Source organism: Hakea prostrata, chromosome 4 (genome assembly GCF_041222555.1).
Source record: "Hakea prostrata isolate BN-2017 chromosome 4, UWA_Hpros_2, whole genome shotgun sequence".
Classification (NCBI taxonomy): Eukaryota; Viridiplantae; Streptophyta; class Magnoliopsida; order Proteales; family Proteaceae; genus Hakea; species Hakea prostrata.
Window position 1 is genome coordinate 13,947,520 of NC_142603.1, and position 15,251 is coordinate 13,962,770.

General features: G+C 40.8%; 1 protein-coding gene across 3 annotated transcripts in view; it reads left to right on the forward strand.

Moving 5' to 3' along the window:
• Positions 1 to 1,053: 1,053 nt before the first annotated feature.
• Positions 1,054 to 15,251, forward strand: part of LOC149018072 (putative E3 ubiquitin ligase SUD1) — a 28,358-nt gene continuing 14,160 nt past the window's right edge. For 2 of the 3 annotated variants that reach the window (XM_089152398.1, XM_089152399.1), the window contains exons 1-5: positions 1,054 to 1,426; positions 2,743 to 3,438; positions 9,454 to 10,221; positions 10,319 to 10,530; positions 10,656 to 11,030. In XM_089152398.1, the coding sequence (XP_089008524.1) occupies positions 1,136 to 1,426; positions 2,743 to 3,438; positions 9,454 to 10,221; positions 10,319 to 10,530; positions 10,656 to 11,030 (2,342 nt within the window). In that variant the 5' untranslated portion in view covers positions 1,054 to 1,135. Of the gene's footprint in view, positions 1,427 to 1,999; positions 2,081 to 2,742; positions 3,439 to 9,453; positions 10,222 to 10,318; positions 10,531 to 10,655; positions 11,031 to 15,251 lie in introns of all 3 variants that reach the window. The other variant, XM_089152400.1, reaches the window with a different exon arrangement.

Below are 15,251 nucleotides of genomic sequence, written 5' to 3' on the forward strand. Positions count from 1 at the left end.
TTTCTGATCTGTTTCTAATATTGATTAACCACGCGACACAGGTGTTTGTGGGAATGCAAATGATTTATATTCTATGGACATTTTTAGTGAAAGGAAGGCCAAGGGCGACCATATCGACTCTCTTCATGTTCACATACAGAGGAATACTTGGCTGCTCGACTTTAGAGGAGTGATGCGAAATCCTCCGCCAGAGAGTGCCGAACGATTTGCATAGTACGCGAGGGATGATTTCGATCTCACTGCTATGTAGCCGGATGCGTGTTGAAGTCGGACAATATTTTCACCTACGGCGCCCATAGTTTCACCACCAGCGCCCTTTGTCTCTCGTCCGACCAACGATCATGATTTTTAGATGGACACGTGGCGGCCATCCAGTGCAGCAGCTGGATGGCCGCCCCCATTTTCGGCCGCCGAGGATTTAATCCCCAATCTATGAGTTATCCTTTAATATTAATGCTATTTTCTGTTATTTAATTAATCACTCAAACCTTTATTATTGATACATTTAATCTTAGCTAGTTTTTTTTTTTAATTATTTTTATTTTAGTGTTGCATCTTAAGTTTAATGACACTATTCATGAATAATATCTTCACAAAATTTCGAGGACTTACAATTGGCGGTGGAAGAAGTCAACTATTCATGAATAATATCTTCAAAAATTTGTAAGAACTTACACTTGGTAGTGGAAGAAGTCACAATCTCATAGATTGCAGAGGAAGATGAAGAAACAAGTCGTGCATAGATGTTTAAGATCCTATCCTTAGTGACACTGAAAATTTTCTGAAGTTCTAATGTTTAAATAATGATTATCATTGTGGAAGTGTTTCAAGCTTCACTATGATGCCAACCTCATAAATAAAGTAGTAAGGAAGTCTTGGGTTTGAACCTCAGTCATTCTACGCCTTCACCGGCCCGGTCCTTTTGGGTTTTTGATTATTAAAAAAAATAATGATTATCGCGAATTAGTTGCAAATCTTTTTTATTTTTTCCTCATACCGTAATTATAAATATCCGTTTGTTTGAGTCTTTTGTCCTGCCCCTGTTTCCGTAACAACCACCAAGCTCCCATACCCGCCAAAAGTTAGGACCCGAATTCGTCGATGCTCACACTGTTGTTGGTGCCTTGGTGGTAGCATGGAAATTGCAGCGGCAACGGCGACCTCTCACGATGACCAGAGAAAGAATTGCGAGAGCATGTCGGTCCAGAGCTCTTCTTCTTCTCCTGTAAGTCAGGCTGACAACAGCTTAGCTACAAGGTATGACGAAGATGAAGATGAAGAGGATGTTTGCAGGATTTGCCGGAACCCCGGTGATGACGAAAACCCTCTTCGTTATCCTTGCGCTTGTAGCGGGAGTATCAAATTCGTACACCAAGATTGTCTTCTCCAGTGGCTCAATCACAGCAGCAACGCTCGTCAGTGCGAGGTTTGTTCTCTCTCTAATATTCCGTTTCCCACCTTTTCAGTGTGTGTGCCTCGCTGTTCGGTCATGCGAACCGTTTCGCATGCTCTATCGTCTTGGAGGCTATTTTACCTGTTGGGGCAGGGATTTGTGTTTGTTTTCGGTTTCATTTCAAAATTCTCGTTGAATTGGTTATAAAGGATAGCTCTAGTCCATCGCAGAAGATTGGTAGGTGAACATTTGATTAGGGTTTTAGGAAATCTTTTTCTTGTATGGGTTCATTGTTCCTCGGCCAATTTGAACACCCTTGTGGAAATGATCTCATTCTCTCTTCCCATCTTTCTACTATTATCCATACCGAGGCCCCCAATTCTTTCTACTGTAATAAGTACCAAAGTCTTCTTAGAGGCGGGTGGACATATACAAATGAAAAAAAATAATGGGCTTCCATGCGGCGAATCATATGGTATGAACTTCCATGAAACTGGAATTATCGAAAAATACAATCCTTCAGTGCCAATTGAAGCATTTAGATTTCAAATCACGCATGGATCAAGGAAACTTACATTAATTTTTTTTTTCACGTAATTTTTTCAGCCCAGTCGAAGGGAACATTAAACCCAGTGAGAGTATGAACGGTGTATGGAACAGCAGCTTTTGGTTTTCCAGTTGCAAGTGGTAAGACTAGTTGAGAGGAAAACGTTCTTTTTGTTGTTGTTGTTGGGTTTGGGGGAGGAACGGGGGCGGGGATTTGTGTGCGTGGGATGGGTTGGGTTTAAGTCATCCTGAATAAAGTTTGTAAATTGCGTTCTCAGACCTTCTTTTAACTGTTAACTGCCTGGATCTGATCCCAACGTTGTGGGAGCTTTTATGACACAAACTCATGATTTGTGAATGTTGTTCATTTCTGCTGCTAAATGGTTTCACACTGTGTGGTGTCACGTCAGCCGTATCAAAATAGTATCCCTTGGCATTTTTGTTCACTGCTGCCTGCACTGGTTTACTACTGCAGGGTGTTACCTCCAGAATCAAGATAGTATCCCTAGCCATCAATATTCACACGTTGAAACACAAAAACAGATATCTGAGGCTGAGCAATATTATATGTTATACCATTCAGCTATATTAAATATTTCTTTTGATGTCTGCATAGCTCACCATTCACTCATCAACGTGTCAAATTGTTTTTGGATCAAATGCACTTTATTATTTGCCCTTTCTTTATACTACCGATCATGCATTTTGTACTGTTATATCCTGTTGCTTTGAGGCTTTACATGATTCCTATTTCAGTGTGTAAAGCACAGAGTGCCATCATTAATGCATTTGATGATCTACAGGTCTGCAAGCATGCATTTTCATTCTCCCCTGTTTATGCTGAGAATGCACCAGCAAGGCTTCCTTTCCAAGAATTTGTGTGTGGGATTGCAATGAAAACATGCCATGTTCTACAGTTTTTCTCGCGCCTTGTTTTTGTGCTCTCAGTTTGGCTCCTCATAATACCATTTGTTACATTTTGGATATGGCGTTTGGCATTTATCCGTAATTTTGGTGAAGCTCAGAGACTATTCTTGAGTCATTCATTCAGCACAGTGATCCTCACTGATTGTCTACATGGGTTTCTACTTTCTGCTAGTATTGTTTTTATTTTCCTTGGAGCCACCTCTTTGAGGGATTACTTTAGACATTTACAAGAGCTTGGAGGACATGATGCGCGGAGAGAAGATGAAGGCGAAAGAAATGGTGCTCGTGGTGCAAGAAGGGCTCCAGGTCCAGCTAATAGGGTTCATGCAGGTGATAGGAATGGTGTTGAAGATGTCGTTGGTGCACAAAGAATTGGTGGAGCTGGCCAATTAATTCGAAGAAATGCAGAAAATGTTGCTGCTCGGTTGGAAATGCAGGCAGCACGTCTTGAGGCACATGTTGAACAAATGTTTGATGGTATGGATGATGCTGATGGTGCCGAGGATGTACCTTTTGATGAGCTTGTTGGAATGCAAGGACCTATTTTTCATTTGGTTGAGAATGCATTCACAGTGAGTACTGCTTCCTCTTTGCTTCCATTCAGCACATTCTCTCTTTCTCCCCCTCCCACTCCTTCAAAAATTCTTGATAAATTTGTTTTCATCCTTTTTGTTTGAAGCTTAAAGTTCATTATGCTTAGCAATTGATCTTGATCTTATTTTCTTGTGCGGTTCTGATATTTAGTGTATGTCTTGAATCTTAATTTCCTGATTTTATGTTTGTTTCTTCCTTGGTGTCTTGACTTACTGGCACTCCCTTACTTTTTCCAGTCCTATATCTGTTCTTATGGGGCCGGTGGTAATGTCATCTCTGATACTGTTTCCCAAAGATTCCAAATATGTCATGTTCCCTGGCTGGACCTATTGATTTTGGTCACCAGTGCAGACTGAAACTAACTGTATACTGATAGAAGGTTAGACCATGATAGTATCATAGGGGGTTCTCTTTTTATTTTTCGTTTTTTCCCCCTTGGGGTGGAGGAGGGGGAAGTTGCAGGTTTTGGGTTTTGGAACTGTAATTTTAGTACAGAAATTGTTGAGGAACAAGTTACCGTTTCCAAGGTAAAAATTTCGATCGAAATGAACATTTCGACCGAAACTGGATATTTTTTTCCTGATTCTTGAAAACTGAATTTCGAGCCTCAAATGCACTCAAATTGATTTGGATTTTTGCATCCTAGCTATTTCAAGCATAATAAACACTATAAAACTACTAGTTTACTAAAAAACTACTGAAAATGTAACATCCAACAATCCAAGTATATAGTACATGAATCAGAGAAGATGCTGGAATGTTATTACTTACAAGTCTATTCTATTCAAGCCTCAAGGTCTCCCTCTTCCGTCTGCACCCCATACAAATGACAATATAACTCCCATGATGTTTGCCCCCGCCTCATATAGTTTTGGACATAGTCAAAAACTGCACCTCTGTATGTGGCCTCATCCACATGCATAAGATTCCCTAACGGTGGGAAGTTGTGAATCTCCAAAGGAACTGGTGGTGGTGGGCCTTGTGGCTGTGGAATAGTGTGGAAGATCTGCTCAACAAATGAAAGAGCACCCCGCCCCTGGCTCTCAGGACTAGGAGAAGGATAAGGATACTGATAAGGTCGTAATGGCTGACTCCGATAATCGACAGTGGGAGGGACACCATAAGCTCCATAGGCCGCTCCATAACCATAAGGCTCCAGTCGTGGCTGACTGGCTTGACCCCCGAATCGATAGCCAGGAGGGACGCCATATGGTCCATAAGAACCATAACCATAAGTCGACTCGGTAGGACCAATACTCTCCACAGCAGTATCATATGAGGACTCTGCAGGCCTATGCCATCCGGATCCTCTGGAGGTGGAGGAGTCTCTAGCATCATCAATGCTCATCGATCTCATAGATCCCAACAACCTCTCGGCATCGGATGGACGGTAGGACCCATATGATGGCGCGTCCTCTGTGCTCCAGCCGTGCTGTCTCCCCTTCCCCTTCCTCGAATATGTAGAGGAAACATTTTTGCCTCGAGATGCAGCTCCGTGATGGTCCGAATCCCGTGTCGCGTGGGTGAACCGACTCTCTCCCGTGAATCTCGGTGGTCGTCCTCCCCCCCCCGACTCTCACGTCATCGTTGGTGGTGGTGGTGGTGGTCTGTCCCTAGGATCAGCTGAATCCTGATCACGAGGTCCCACACCCTCCTCATCCCCTCCATCATCATCATCACCGTCATCATCACCACCATCGTCGTCATCGCCGGAGGCCTGAGTCACCTCATCCTCAGTGTCGGACCAGAAAATCAAATCCTCACTCTGGGTGGATGCACTAGGGTGTGGCACGAAGGACGGGCGGGCTCGCATGTGGCCTCCCTCTCCTGGGCCATGAAGTCCCCCACATCAGCCCCCATCTCCTCTGCAATCTGACTATTGGGAAGACCTCCATTCTCATCTAGCAATCCGTCTCCACTATCCCTGATCCAGTCAACTACTGGGTTATCATCATCATCCATCTCAAATATGTCGGCCAACTCGATATTGGTGCTCTCTCTATCCATCCCCTGTCTAATATGATCCTCTCTCAGTCTCATATTATAGTGTAGGTAGACAAGGTCCTCTAGATGCTTCACACCCAATCGGTTGCGCCTCTTCGAGTGAATGAGGCTGAAGGTGCTCCAATTTCGCTCACAACCAGTGGCAGAACATGTTTGGGAGAGCACTTTGCTTACAATCCTACTCAAGTTGTGTGAATCATGTCCAAATTGCAACCACCACTCAGCTGCAACAAACATAGACTCCAAGTCATTTTAATACTTAAATAACTAAATTAAAGAGAGAATATAATAATTAAATGTATAATGAAATAAATGAATGAACTTACTCGCAGGGGCGGTTTCCCGTCCCGATACGGCCACAGCACGACCGAAGCTCCCAATGGCATAAAAGCCTTTATCTAATATATAAAGAGAAAAAACAATAACCAATTAGTAGTTACTAGGTTAATGACTTAGTATAAAACTGCGAATTGTGAATATCAAATGATTCTAATCACGATCTCACCTCCATAAGGATGACTGCTTGTTTAGCTGTATCCGGTTCGAACTTCTCCACTATAGTTTGGAAAGCATCCATCAAATCTTGCCTCATCCCAAGATTGACCTTGTAATGGTACTTGGGATTTAAATAGTATGTTGTGTAAGAAAAAGTATGTCATAAAAGGGAATAGTTAATGCTTTATAGTGTGATAACATAATGAAAATTAAATTAAATACTAGACTTAACAACTCACCAGCCTTATGCAGTGGATGCTGCAACATAGACTCCCATCTACTGTTGATGATTTGAAGGAATTTCTTGTTGCCGCGTGGGTGGACCTGAGCAACTTGCTGCTTCATCCTATCTACTGCAGCAAATATGTGTGCTAGAGTAGGTTTTCTTTGCTGATCTACCATCCTCAACACATTCACCATAGGCTCAAGCATCTTCACCACTATCCTCACATTGTGCCAGAAACTCTCATCAAGGATAGTCAACTGAGCTCTCCTTCCTCCCACCGATGAAGAACCCTCCCGGTTAAACCACTCCTCCGATGCAAACATACTCCTAAGGCCGGTCTTCCTACTCTCAAAGCTCGCATTGCTATCCAATTAGTAGCAAATCTGGTTATGCCTGGCCTCACTAACTCACCCTGACACTTGTCCCTCATCATCCTTAATGCATAGGTGTGGTTATATATGAAGGTGCTAACATGTCGAGCTTGGTCCACCGTATTCTTCATAAGCTTGACCTTTCCAAGCAGTGAGCAACATAAGGAGTCTAAAAGAGCCTATATCTGTCCATCCGTCAAGGCATCAAGCCATCAATACAAAGTTATAAAGTGTACATGTATATGTGTAATGTAAATATATGTATTTACAAATGAAAATTAATATATGTTTAGACTTTAGATACCTGGAGTTCTCCTGCATCTTTAACCCAGCTTTCTTGTAGTTGGAGCCATTATCAGTCACAATTTGAACTACATTTTCCACTCCAACCTCCTTCACCACTTGCTTCAGTAATTTGTAAATGTATTTTGCATCCTTCTTCTCACCGGATGCATCTACTGACTTGAGGAACACTGTCCTCCCATCACAATTCAACATGAAATTGATGATGGACTGTCTAGTGGGACCAATCCAACCATCAGCCATCAGAGTCACTCCATAATGATTCCACATGGGCTTTAATCCCTTAATGTACTCATTTATGTCCTCTTTATGCTTAGGCAAATACACATTATATATCTCATATGGAGTGGGGCCCTGTACACCACTCCCAACCCTGCCTATCTGCTTAATCATATCTTTGTAGTAGATCCTTGGGCTGTATGTGCTAGAACACTATGGTAATGCGCCCATTTGGAGAAAGCCATCCCCACTTTCTCCTTCACACTCCCCCATAAGTGCTTCAACTTTCTCTGTTTATGCTCAGGCCTCGCAAATAGGGCCGGATCATCGCGAAGAATCTTAAGATCCGGATCTGTAGGATGTGCTGAGGAAGCTCGACCCCTTGTAGGGGCCCGTGGGATAGGAGCCTCTTGCCTCACACTCTGAGACCTCCTCATAGGGACTTGGGAGCCACCTATGCCTCCCATACCTATCGGCTCTCTGAGGACCCACAACCCGCACCCCCTCTGTTGCCTCCCCGATGTCATCAATCCTCTGTTGCTCCCTACTCATCATCATCGCCCTCCTCGCCTGATCGGCCTCTGGATCAGGGTCACTGTCTCCTGGCTCATCCCTACCATAACCCTCAGGATCTGGAAGGTCATCTAAGCAGGCATCCTCGAACTCATCCCTCTGTGTTCTCTTCTCTTTCCTCTTTTGCTTTATACCACTAATATATGAGGCCATTGCCTTCTTGACCTCTACAGGCACCTTTGGGCACCCTGTTACATCCCTGTTGCAACCAGCTAGATGCACCTTCAATCTAGTGGCCCCACCTTCTCCTATTTGTTTCTTACAGTAATTACACTCGCTCTTCCTCTTATCAGCTGTCAGTGGCCTCCCATGATCCCAAGCTATGTCTGACATCTTTAAAATAAAATGCCTGATACAAGAAACACACACTTAAGTATCTTGAAAAAAGCTCCACAATATGCTCCAAAAATGACATACATGCTTCTAATAATAACCTCCTATTTTTAAATATAAAAAAATATATGTATAACTATATAAGTATTTTTTTAATATATAAATAATTTTAAAATATATAAAATACACACTAACTATCTTAAAAATATCCACAACATGCTCAAAAAATTGCATACATGCTTCCACTAATACTCTCCTATTTTTAAATTTAAAACAGAAATTAATTATTTTTTTAATATTTAATATATATTAAATACAATAAAATTACATAATTAACAGAAAAAAAATTTAATTCAACACCATCACAGCAATATGGTGTCTCAACTCTCACATACATTCATTTGAAGCTTATACATGTACTATACATAAACATTTTTAACAATATACATAATTTAGTAAATAATTTTTAATAACAGAAAAATAAAAAAATAGTAGGAAGAATCAAAAAATAATTTTGACACTACAAATTCATAGATCATCACTCTAAAGTAAACATATATAAATTTGGAAGCAATCTAACATGATTTAAGGCACAAATGAAACAAAAATCAAAAAATGAGGAAGTTGGTTACTCACCTTGCAAGATTTGAGAAAATGCACAAATGGAGGAGTAAATCAAGTGTTTGAAGGAAATGGAATACTAGAAATTAGGTGTAGAATGGGATGAAAGCAAGAGAAATCAGCAAAAATTGCAAAATGAGGTCAAAATAGCTCTAGCGATATGGCTCGAAATCTCGAAACCAGCGTCGAAATGGGGTCAATTTTGGGTATTTTATAAGCTACGCAAGTGTCGTTTCGGCCCGATATGGTATCGGGTCGAAATATCGACTCGTATCGACCGAAATTTCGGTCAATACGAAATGATATGGATACTTTTCGTGCCTACTACTATATTTCGTTTCGAGTTGGATTTTTGCAGGCATTTCGATCGAAATTTCGACCATTTCGATCGAATTTTCTTCCATGACCGTTTCATGAGTGTGTTAGAACTCATGAGATCTATCTCTTGTATAAGGTCATGGGTTATATTTCCCTACTCATATTCTTTCTTGTTCTCGTTAATGCATGCTCAAATGTGGTGGTTATTTTTTTTCTCTCTCTCTTTTTTTTTTTGGGGAAATATATCAGGGGAGGGGGTGGGGGAGGGGAGAGCAAAGGAAATATATATTATTTTCTATTACATAGTGTCTTAAAACTTTACCATTTGATATGTTATCCTTGTATGCTTATAATGTAGTTCCTACTTCAGATGTTAAAATTTGTTTTTAGGATATATTGATAGTTTGGGTGTTCATGTTGAATCATTATTTTATGGACATAGCTTTCTGACAAAATACAAAGTGGGTGGTCACATCTCTTGTGCTTTTCTATGCACCTGAGATATTCTAAGAGGTAATATTTGTCTGCAGGTTCTGGCAAGCAATATGATATTCCTTGGGGTTGTAACTTTTGTGCCATTTTCTTTGGGTCGAATTATTCTCCACTACGTGTCTTGGTTCTTCTCCTCAGTTGCAAGCCCAGTTTTGTCGACAGTCATGCCCCTTACTGAGTCAGCTTTCTCTTTGGCAAATGTTACATTGAAGAATGCATTAACTGCTGCTGCTAATTTTTCGGTTGAAACTAATAAAGATGGTATGCCTAGTCATGCCATGGAAGTAGTGGTGGAGTCTTTAAAAGCCAACATCACTGGAATACATGAAGTCTCAAGCAGTATTAGCAAACCCCTCTCATTGGATATATTTGAGGGGACCTCCCGTCTTTCTGATGTTACTACACTTGCCATTGGATACATATTTATATTCTCTCTAGTACTGTTCTACCTAGGAGTGGTTGCTTTAATTCGTTACACTAGGGGCGAACCTTTGACTATGGGGAGATACTATGGTATTGCATTCATGGCGGGAGCAATTCCTTCCCTTCTCAGGCAATTCATGGTGGTAATGAGGCATTTAATGACCATGATTAAGGTTGCATTCCGTCTGGTGATTGAACTTGGGGTTTTTCCGCTGATGTGTGGTTGGTGGTTGGATATTTGCACCATAAGGATGCTTGGGAAGACAATTGGTCAAAGGGCTGAGTTCTTCTCAGTTTCTCCTTTAGCAAGCTCATTAGTGCATTGGATTGTGGGAATTGTATACATGCTACAACTTAGCATTTTTGTCAGCCTTCTTCGAGGGGTAAGTGCCTCTTCCATGACAGCTGGAACCTATGCCAATATGCATTGAATTTGTTTGTTCCATATGATGGAGATCCCTTTACATTTGCTTCTGACAGGTGTTGCGCACTGGAGTTCTTTGTTTCCTTCGTGATCCAGCTGACCCTAACTACAATCCCTTTCGTGATCTCATTGATGACCCTGTGCACAAGCATGCTCGTCGGGTTCTCTTGTCTGTTGCTGTTTATGGGAGCTTGATAGTGATGCTAGTATTTTTACCAGTCAAACTTGCTATGCGTTTGGTACCTTCACTATTTCCACTTGATATTTCGTAAGTTACTGCGGATGTTTACATGAGACAGCCGTTTTGTTCTGGAAGTTCTTGTAATGATTAAAAAAAGTATTTTTCATGCGAATTCATTTATGCTAACATTTAGAAGGTTATGTATACTGCAGGGTATCAGATCCATTCACTGAAATTCCTGCAGACATGCTACTGATCCAAATTTGTATACCATTTGCTATTGAGCATTTTAAGTTGAGGGCAACTATTAAGGCACTCTTTCATCAATGGTTCATAGCAGTTGGATGGGCACTTGGATTAACAGATTTCTTGCTGCCCCGACCAGAGGATAATGATGGGCAGGAAAATGGAAATTTGGGGCCAGGTAGGCATCAAAGATTGCGTGATGTACAGAGGGTTGAAGTTCTGCAGCAAGATCGAGCATTGGTGGCACTTGTAGCTGGTCACGACCAGAACAGGGGCATCCATGCACCTGGGAACTCTTATGCTCCTGAAGAGTATGATGCTGATGAAAAAACTGATTCTGAGTAAGTTCTGTGATAATATATTTATATCTTATCTTATAGTTAATATCAAGGAAAGAAATCTTGTTCGTTTCGCCCGGTTCGCCACCCGGGTGAACCGGGCGAAACGACGAAATATCGCCGAAATTTCGCCCTAAATTGATATTAAATTTAAATTGTTAAAAAATGTATGAATGTATGAGATATGACACTATAGTTTATGAGTTTTAAATATTTAATAACTGACGAGTGACATTGACAGGTAAATTGATTGTTTCCCTAAAACGTCAAACATTAGATTTAAAAAATATATAAAATAATATATGGTAAAGTGATTAGTCAAATCATACTCATATATAATGTATAATATACATATATAATCAATTTTATATATAATATATAACATAAATATATATTATAAATATGCAAAAGTTAATGATGACTTGACACAAACGTTTTAAAATATTAAAAGTAATGTTTAATGGTCAGATCATGTCTCTCACTCATCAAATCATGTAAGAAATGTCAGTTTTTTTTTTTTTTTAAATAATTTTGTGGTCTCCACGTGTGTGGTTCAAGGTTCAAAATGTCTTACTGTTCATCTTCTTCCTCCATGGACGGTGGTATTCAACCTGCAACTTGGCTTGAGACGGTGCTTTGATCGCCGGAAATCGCTGGAAATCGCCAGAAATCGCTGGTTCGACGAAAAAAGAAGAGATTTCGCCGAGATTTCGGGCGATATATTGTATATTTCGTTAATTCTCCGAAATAACTTTCCATGGTTAATATGGCCAAAATAAGTTTTCAAAACTTTCTGCTTTGGGTCACACTGCATTATAACTATGCTGTAGTGTTTATTTACATCTGTTTACTGTTGTAGCATGTATGACGTCTTACAGAGCCTATTGGAGGAAAATGACCCACGTACCTAACCCATTTAGCTGGGCATCTCCTGACCTGTTCTGCTGTTCCTCTTCCTCTTGTTCTCATCTTTCTTTTTTCATCACTTTCCATTGTGTGTTTTTTTTTTTTTTGTCATCTACCATCTCAAGATTCCCCTTTTTATTTTTTATTCAGATCCATGTAGTCAACTCCATTAAGTTGGGATAAGACCGTGTTTTTTGTTGCTGTATTTACCTTGAAGGTTGCCTGTTTGAGAGTTCTTTCTGCATTATGGAAAACTTGTTTTGTAAGGTAGTATTGAGGGTGAGCTGATCTGTACATTTTAATTTGGCTTTGACAAAAACAACAGCTTTGCATTATCTCAACTAGATAGGGTTGGCCACATGGATCCTTGCCCTCTAGTCAGCTCTATTCTAGGTCATACTTGATACAAACCCTTATTTGATGCATATCATTCCTCAATTCTTCTAGGGTCATTTTAGGCTTGCCCCTAGCTCCTTTCGTTCATTCAGTCTGAATCAGATAACTGCTCTGTGCTGCAATATCCCAAGGCCTCCATTGAGCATGGGCATGCAATCTCAAATGATTTTCTTGTAGCTTATGATGCATTGAGGCTACACCCCTAAATCAGCTCTGATATGGTTATTCTATATGTTATCCTTCCTATTTTGCCACGCATCTACTTTAGTTTCCTCGTCTCCTGCTATTTAGTTTGTCTATATGATGTGGTGGAGAGCCGGTTAAGAGAAGGGGAAATTTGAGGGGGAAAATTGGAGTTCGCAGAGGAGAGAAACACGCGTAACAAGTGGGGGGGGGGGGGGAGGGAAAGGAAGAAGAGTGCACACAATGAACCAGCCAGCCAACAAGCGGGCAGTCAATACTCACCATTCAATTCATTTTTCAACTCTGATTTTTTGAATTGGTGTAAGCATACACAAAACTAGGAAAAGAAAATCTATACGTAGCCTAAAATTGACATGAAAACATATTTAGCCAGGATATCAAATTACAAACCTATGTATCCTGCCCCAGTTGCCCTTCCCTCTCCCCCCCCCTCCAACAGGAAAAAAAAAAAAGAAAAGGGGGAAAAATACTTTCCTCAATAGACTCCTTAAAATTGAACCTGGTTCATATGTTTCTCAAGAATCTCAACATCGAAAGAATTGATTGCACTACCATGGACATACCCAAAACCCATCCATGACACTCCCCCCCCTCCCTCTCTTTCCAACAGGAAAAAGAAAGAAAAGGGGGAAAAAAAACTTTCCTCAATAGACTCCTTAAAATTGAACCTGGTTCATCTGTTTGGAGTGTGGACACACCCAGGTGGATTTTCAGTCCGTCCATGGTAGTGCAATCAATTCCTCTAATGTTGAGATTCTTGAGAAACAGCCGACCTTGAGTTTCATAAAGCAAGAGAGTCAGCCCCACTTGAGTGAATACATAAACCTCAGCTTTGGTGAGGGCAATAATCCTTCACATCTCATGATCAGCCATCATGATCTTCTAATAGTCATTAGGAAGCATCTCTTCAATGGGAATCTGATCATGGGATTTCATAACCGAAAAGCCCGCTGATTAATTCTTCAACTGCCACTGTGACTAGACCATTCACTTTAGCTCAGTTGTCACTTTCGTTGTCCTTGTCCAATCCACCTTCTGAGGATTCTATCATGCTTAACAACTTATCTGTTATTGTTATTGGCTTTCACACTAACCCTCCCCCCCCCCCCCCCCCCAAAAAAAAAAAACACACACACACACACACACACAAAAGAACAGCTGTTATTGGCAACTTCCCGACAGCCTGTCTTCAAATCAATTAGTGTTGAACCATTTTTAAGTGAAAGGAGCAAATTGTATTGAATGATGTAGCCTCAGGTTTGGCTTCTGCTGTAAAATCTCTAAGGGTTATTAAAGAATCAATATAAGGACTGAATAAGGATAAGAATTAAAGATGAAAGGCATTCTAGGAATTGAGGCCAAAATAAGTATAATGTGGAATAAAGGGGCATGAGAGGGGTATAAAAAGAAAACCCTTTTTCTGACACAATGTGGATGAGAGAGAGGGAGGCAGTAAATGTGGAAAAGGAAAATAGCTTAATAAGGGTAAAGAGTAAGTGGGGCTCAAAAGTGGCTGGGTACTTTGTGAAATATAACAGAAATAATTAAGAAAAAGAAGTGGAAGAGAATTGGGAGGGGGATACTGCGTTTGTGGAATTCACTCTTGGAAGACTTCAGTAAGGTCTGCAAGGAAGAAGGGGAATTTGGTGGTTTCGGAGGATAGCAATGATGATGCCGAAACGACAAAGAACAAGGCCAAATAGAAGATTGGATAGCAAATGGAGAACTTTGTCTCTCAAAAGTTTCTTCAGAAACAACAACATTCAGCTGCTCTCCAAAAGACGCACAAAACAGGGTTTTATAGTGCCAAAAAAACCCTAAAACGAAGAGAAAAAAAAAAAAACACAGATTATGAAAATGCCACTGAAAACAGTAAAATGCCCAAAATGCCCTCAAAACGATCCCGAAATGCAAAAAAAGGACGTTCATCACCGCAACACTGTGTCCTTCTCACGGGCTCATTTCAGGTCAACGTGGTGAATTTCAGCCCATTCCGAGTCCGGGACCTCGAGATACCTCATGGGCCACCCCCATATGCATCAAATGAGGCAATGGAGAGGATCAGTGTGGACGATGGGGTTCTACTCAATTTGGGAAGGCATAAATCCAGATCTGATTCCTTCCCTTTTTGTTTTTGGTTTGCTTGCTGTAGTTCTTTGCTTTTTGCTTTTCTCTTCTCCCGCTTTTTTTTCTCACTCGGCAGAGAGCTAGAGGGAAAGGGATTTCTTTATTTCTTTTCTTTTTTCTTTTTTTTTTTTTTTGGGGGGGGGGGGAGTGGTTGGAAGGGTGGTTCTAAAACCTGAGAGGAAACAAGCAAGCCAGCCATTTGCTGGGATTCAATAAAACCGTGCCAAAGGGTTTGGTCTGCTGGTCTTAAAAAAGAGTTGATGTGAATATAAGATGATATGGAGGTTTCTTGAAAAGAAACAGGTAGTTGAGGGAATTTAGGATCCCTAGGTCAAAAGGTTTTAAAGGGAGGGTAATAGACTGTGATTTGGATCACAGGGAGGTATCCTATTGGGCTGGTTTCCTCAAAAGGAGAAGCAAAACTAAGTGTGATAAAAGTAATTGAGAATCTTAGTTGCAGGTTTTCTGTTTGGAAGTGGTTTTATGGAGTTATCCCCCTCAAAACTGAAATAGAAATTGAAGGAAAAGAAAAGGGGTGGGGAGGAGGATTTGTAACTGTTACACCAACCTTGCTGCACTTTGATGGCGGGG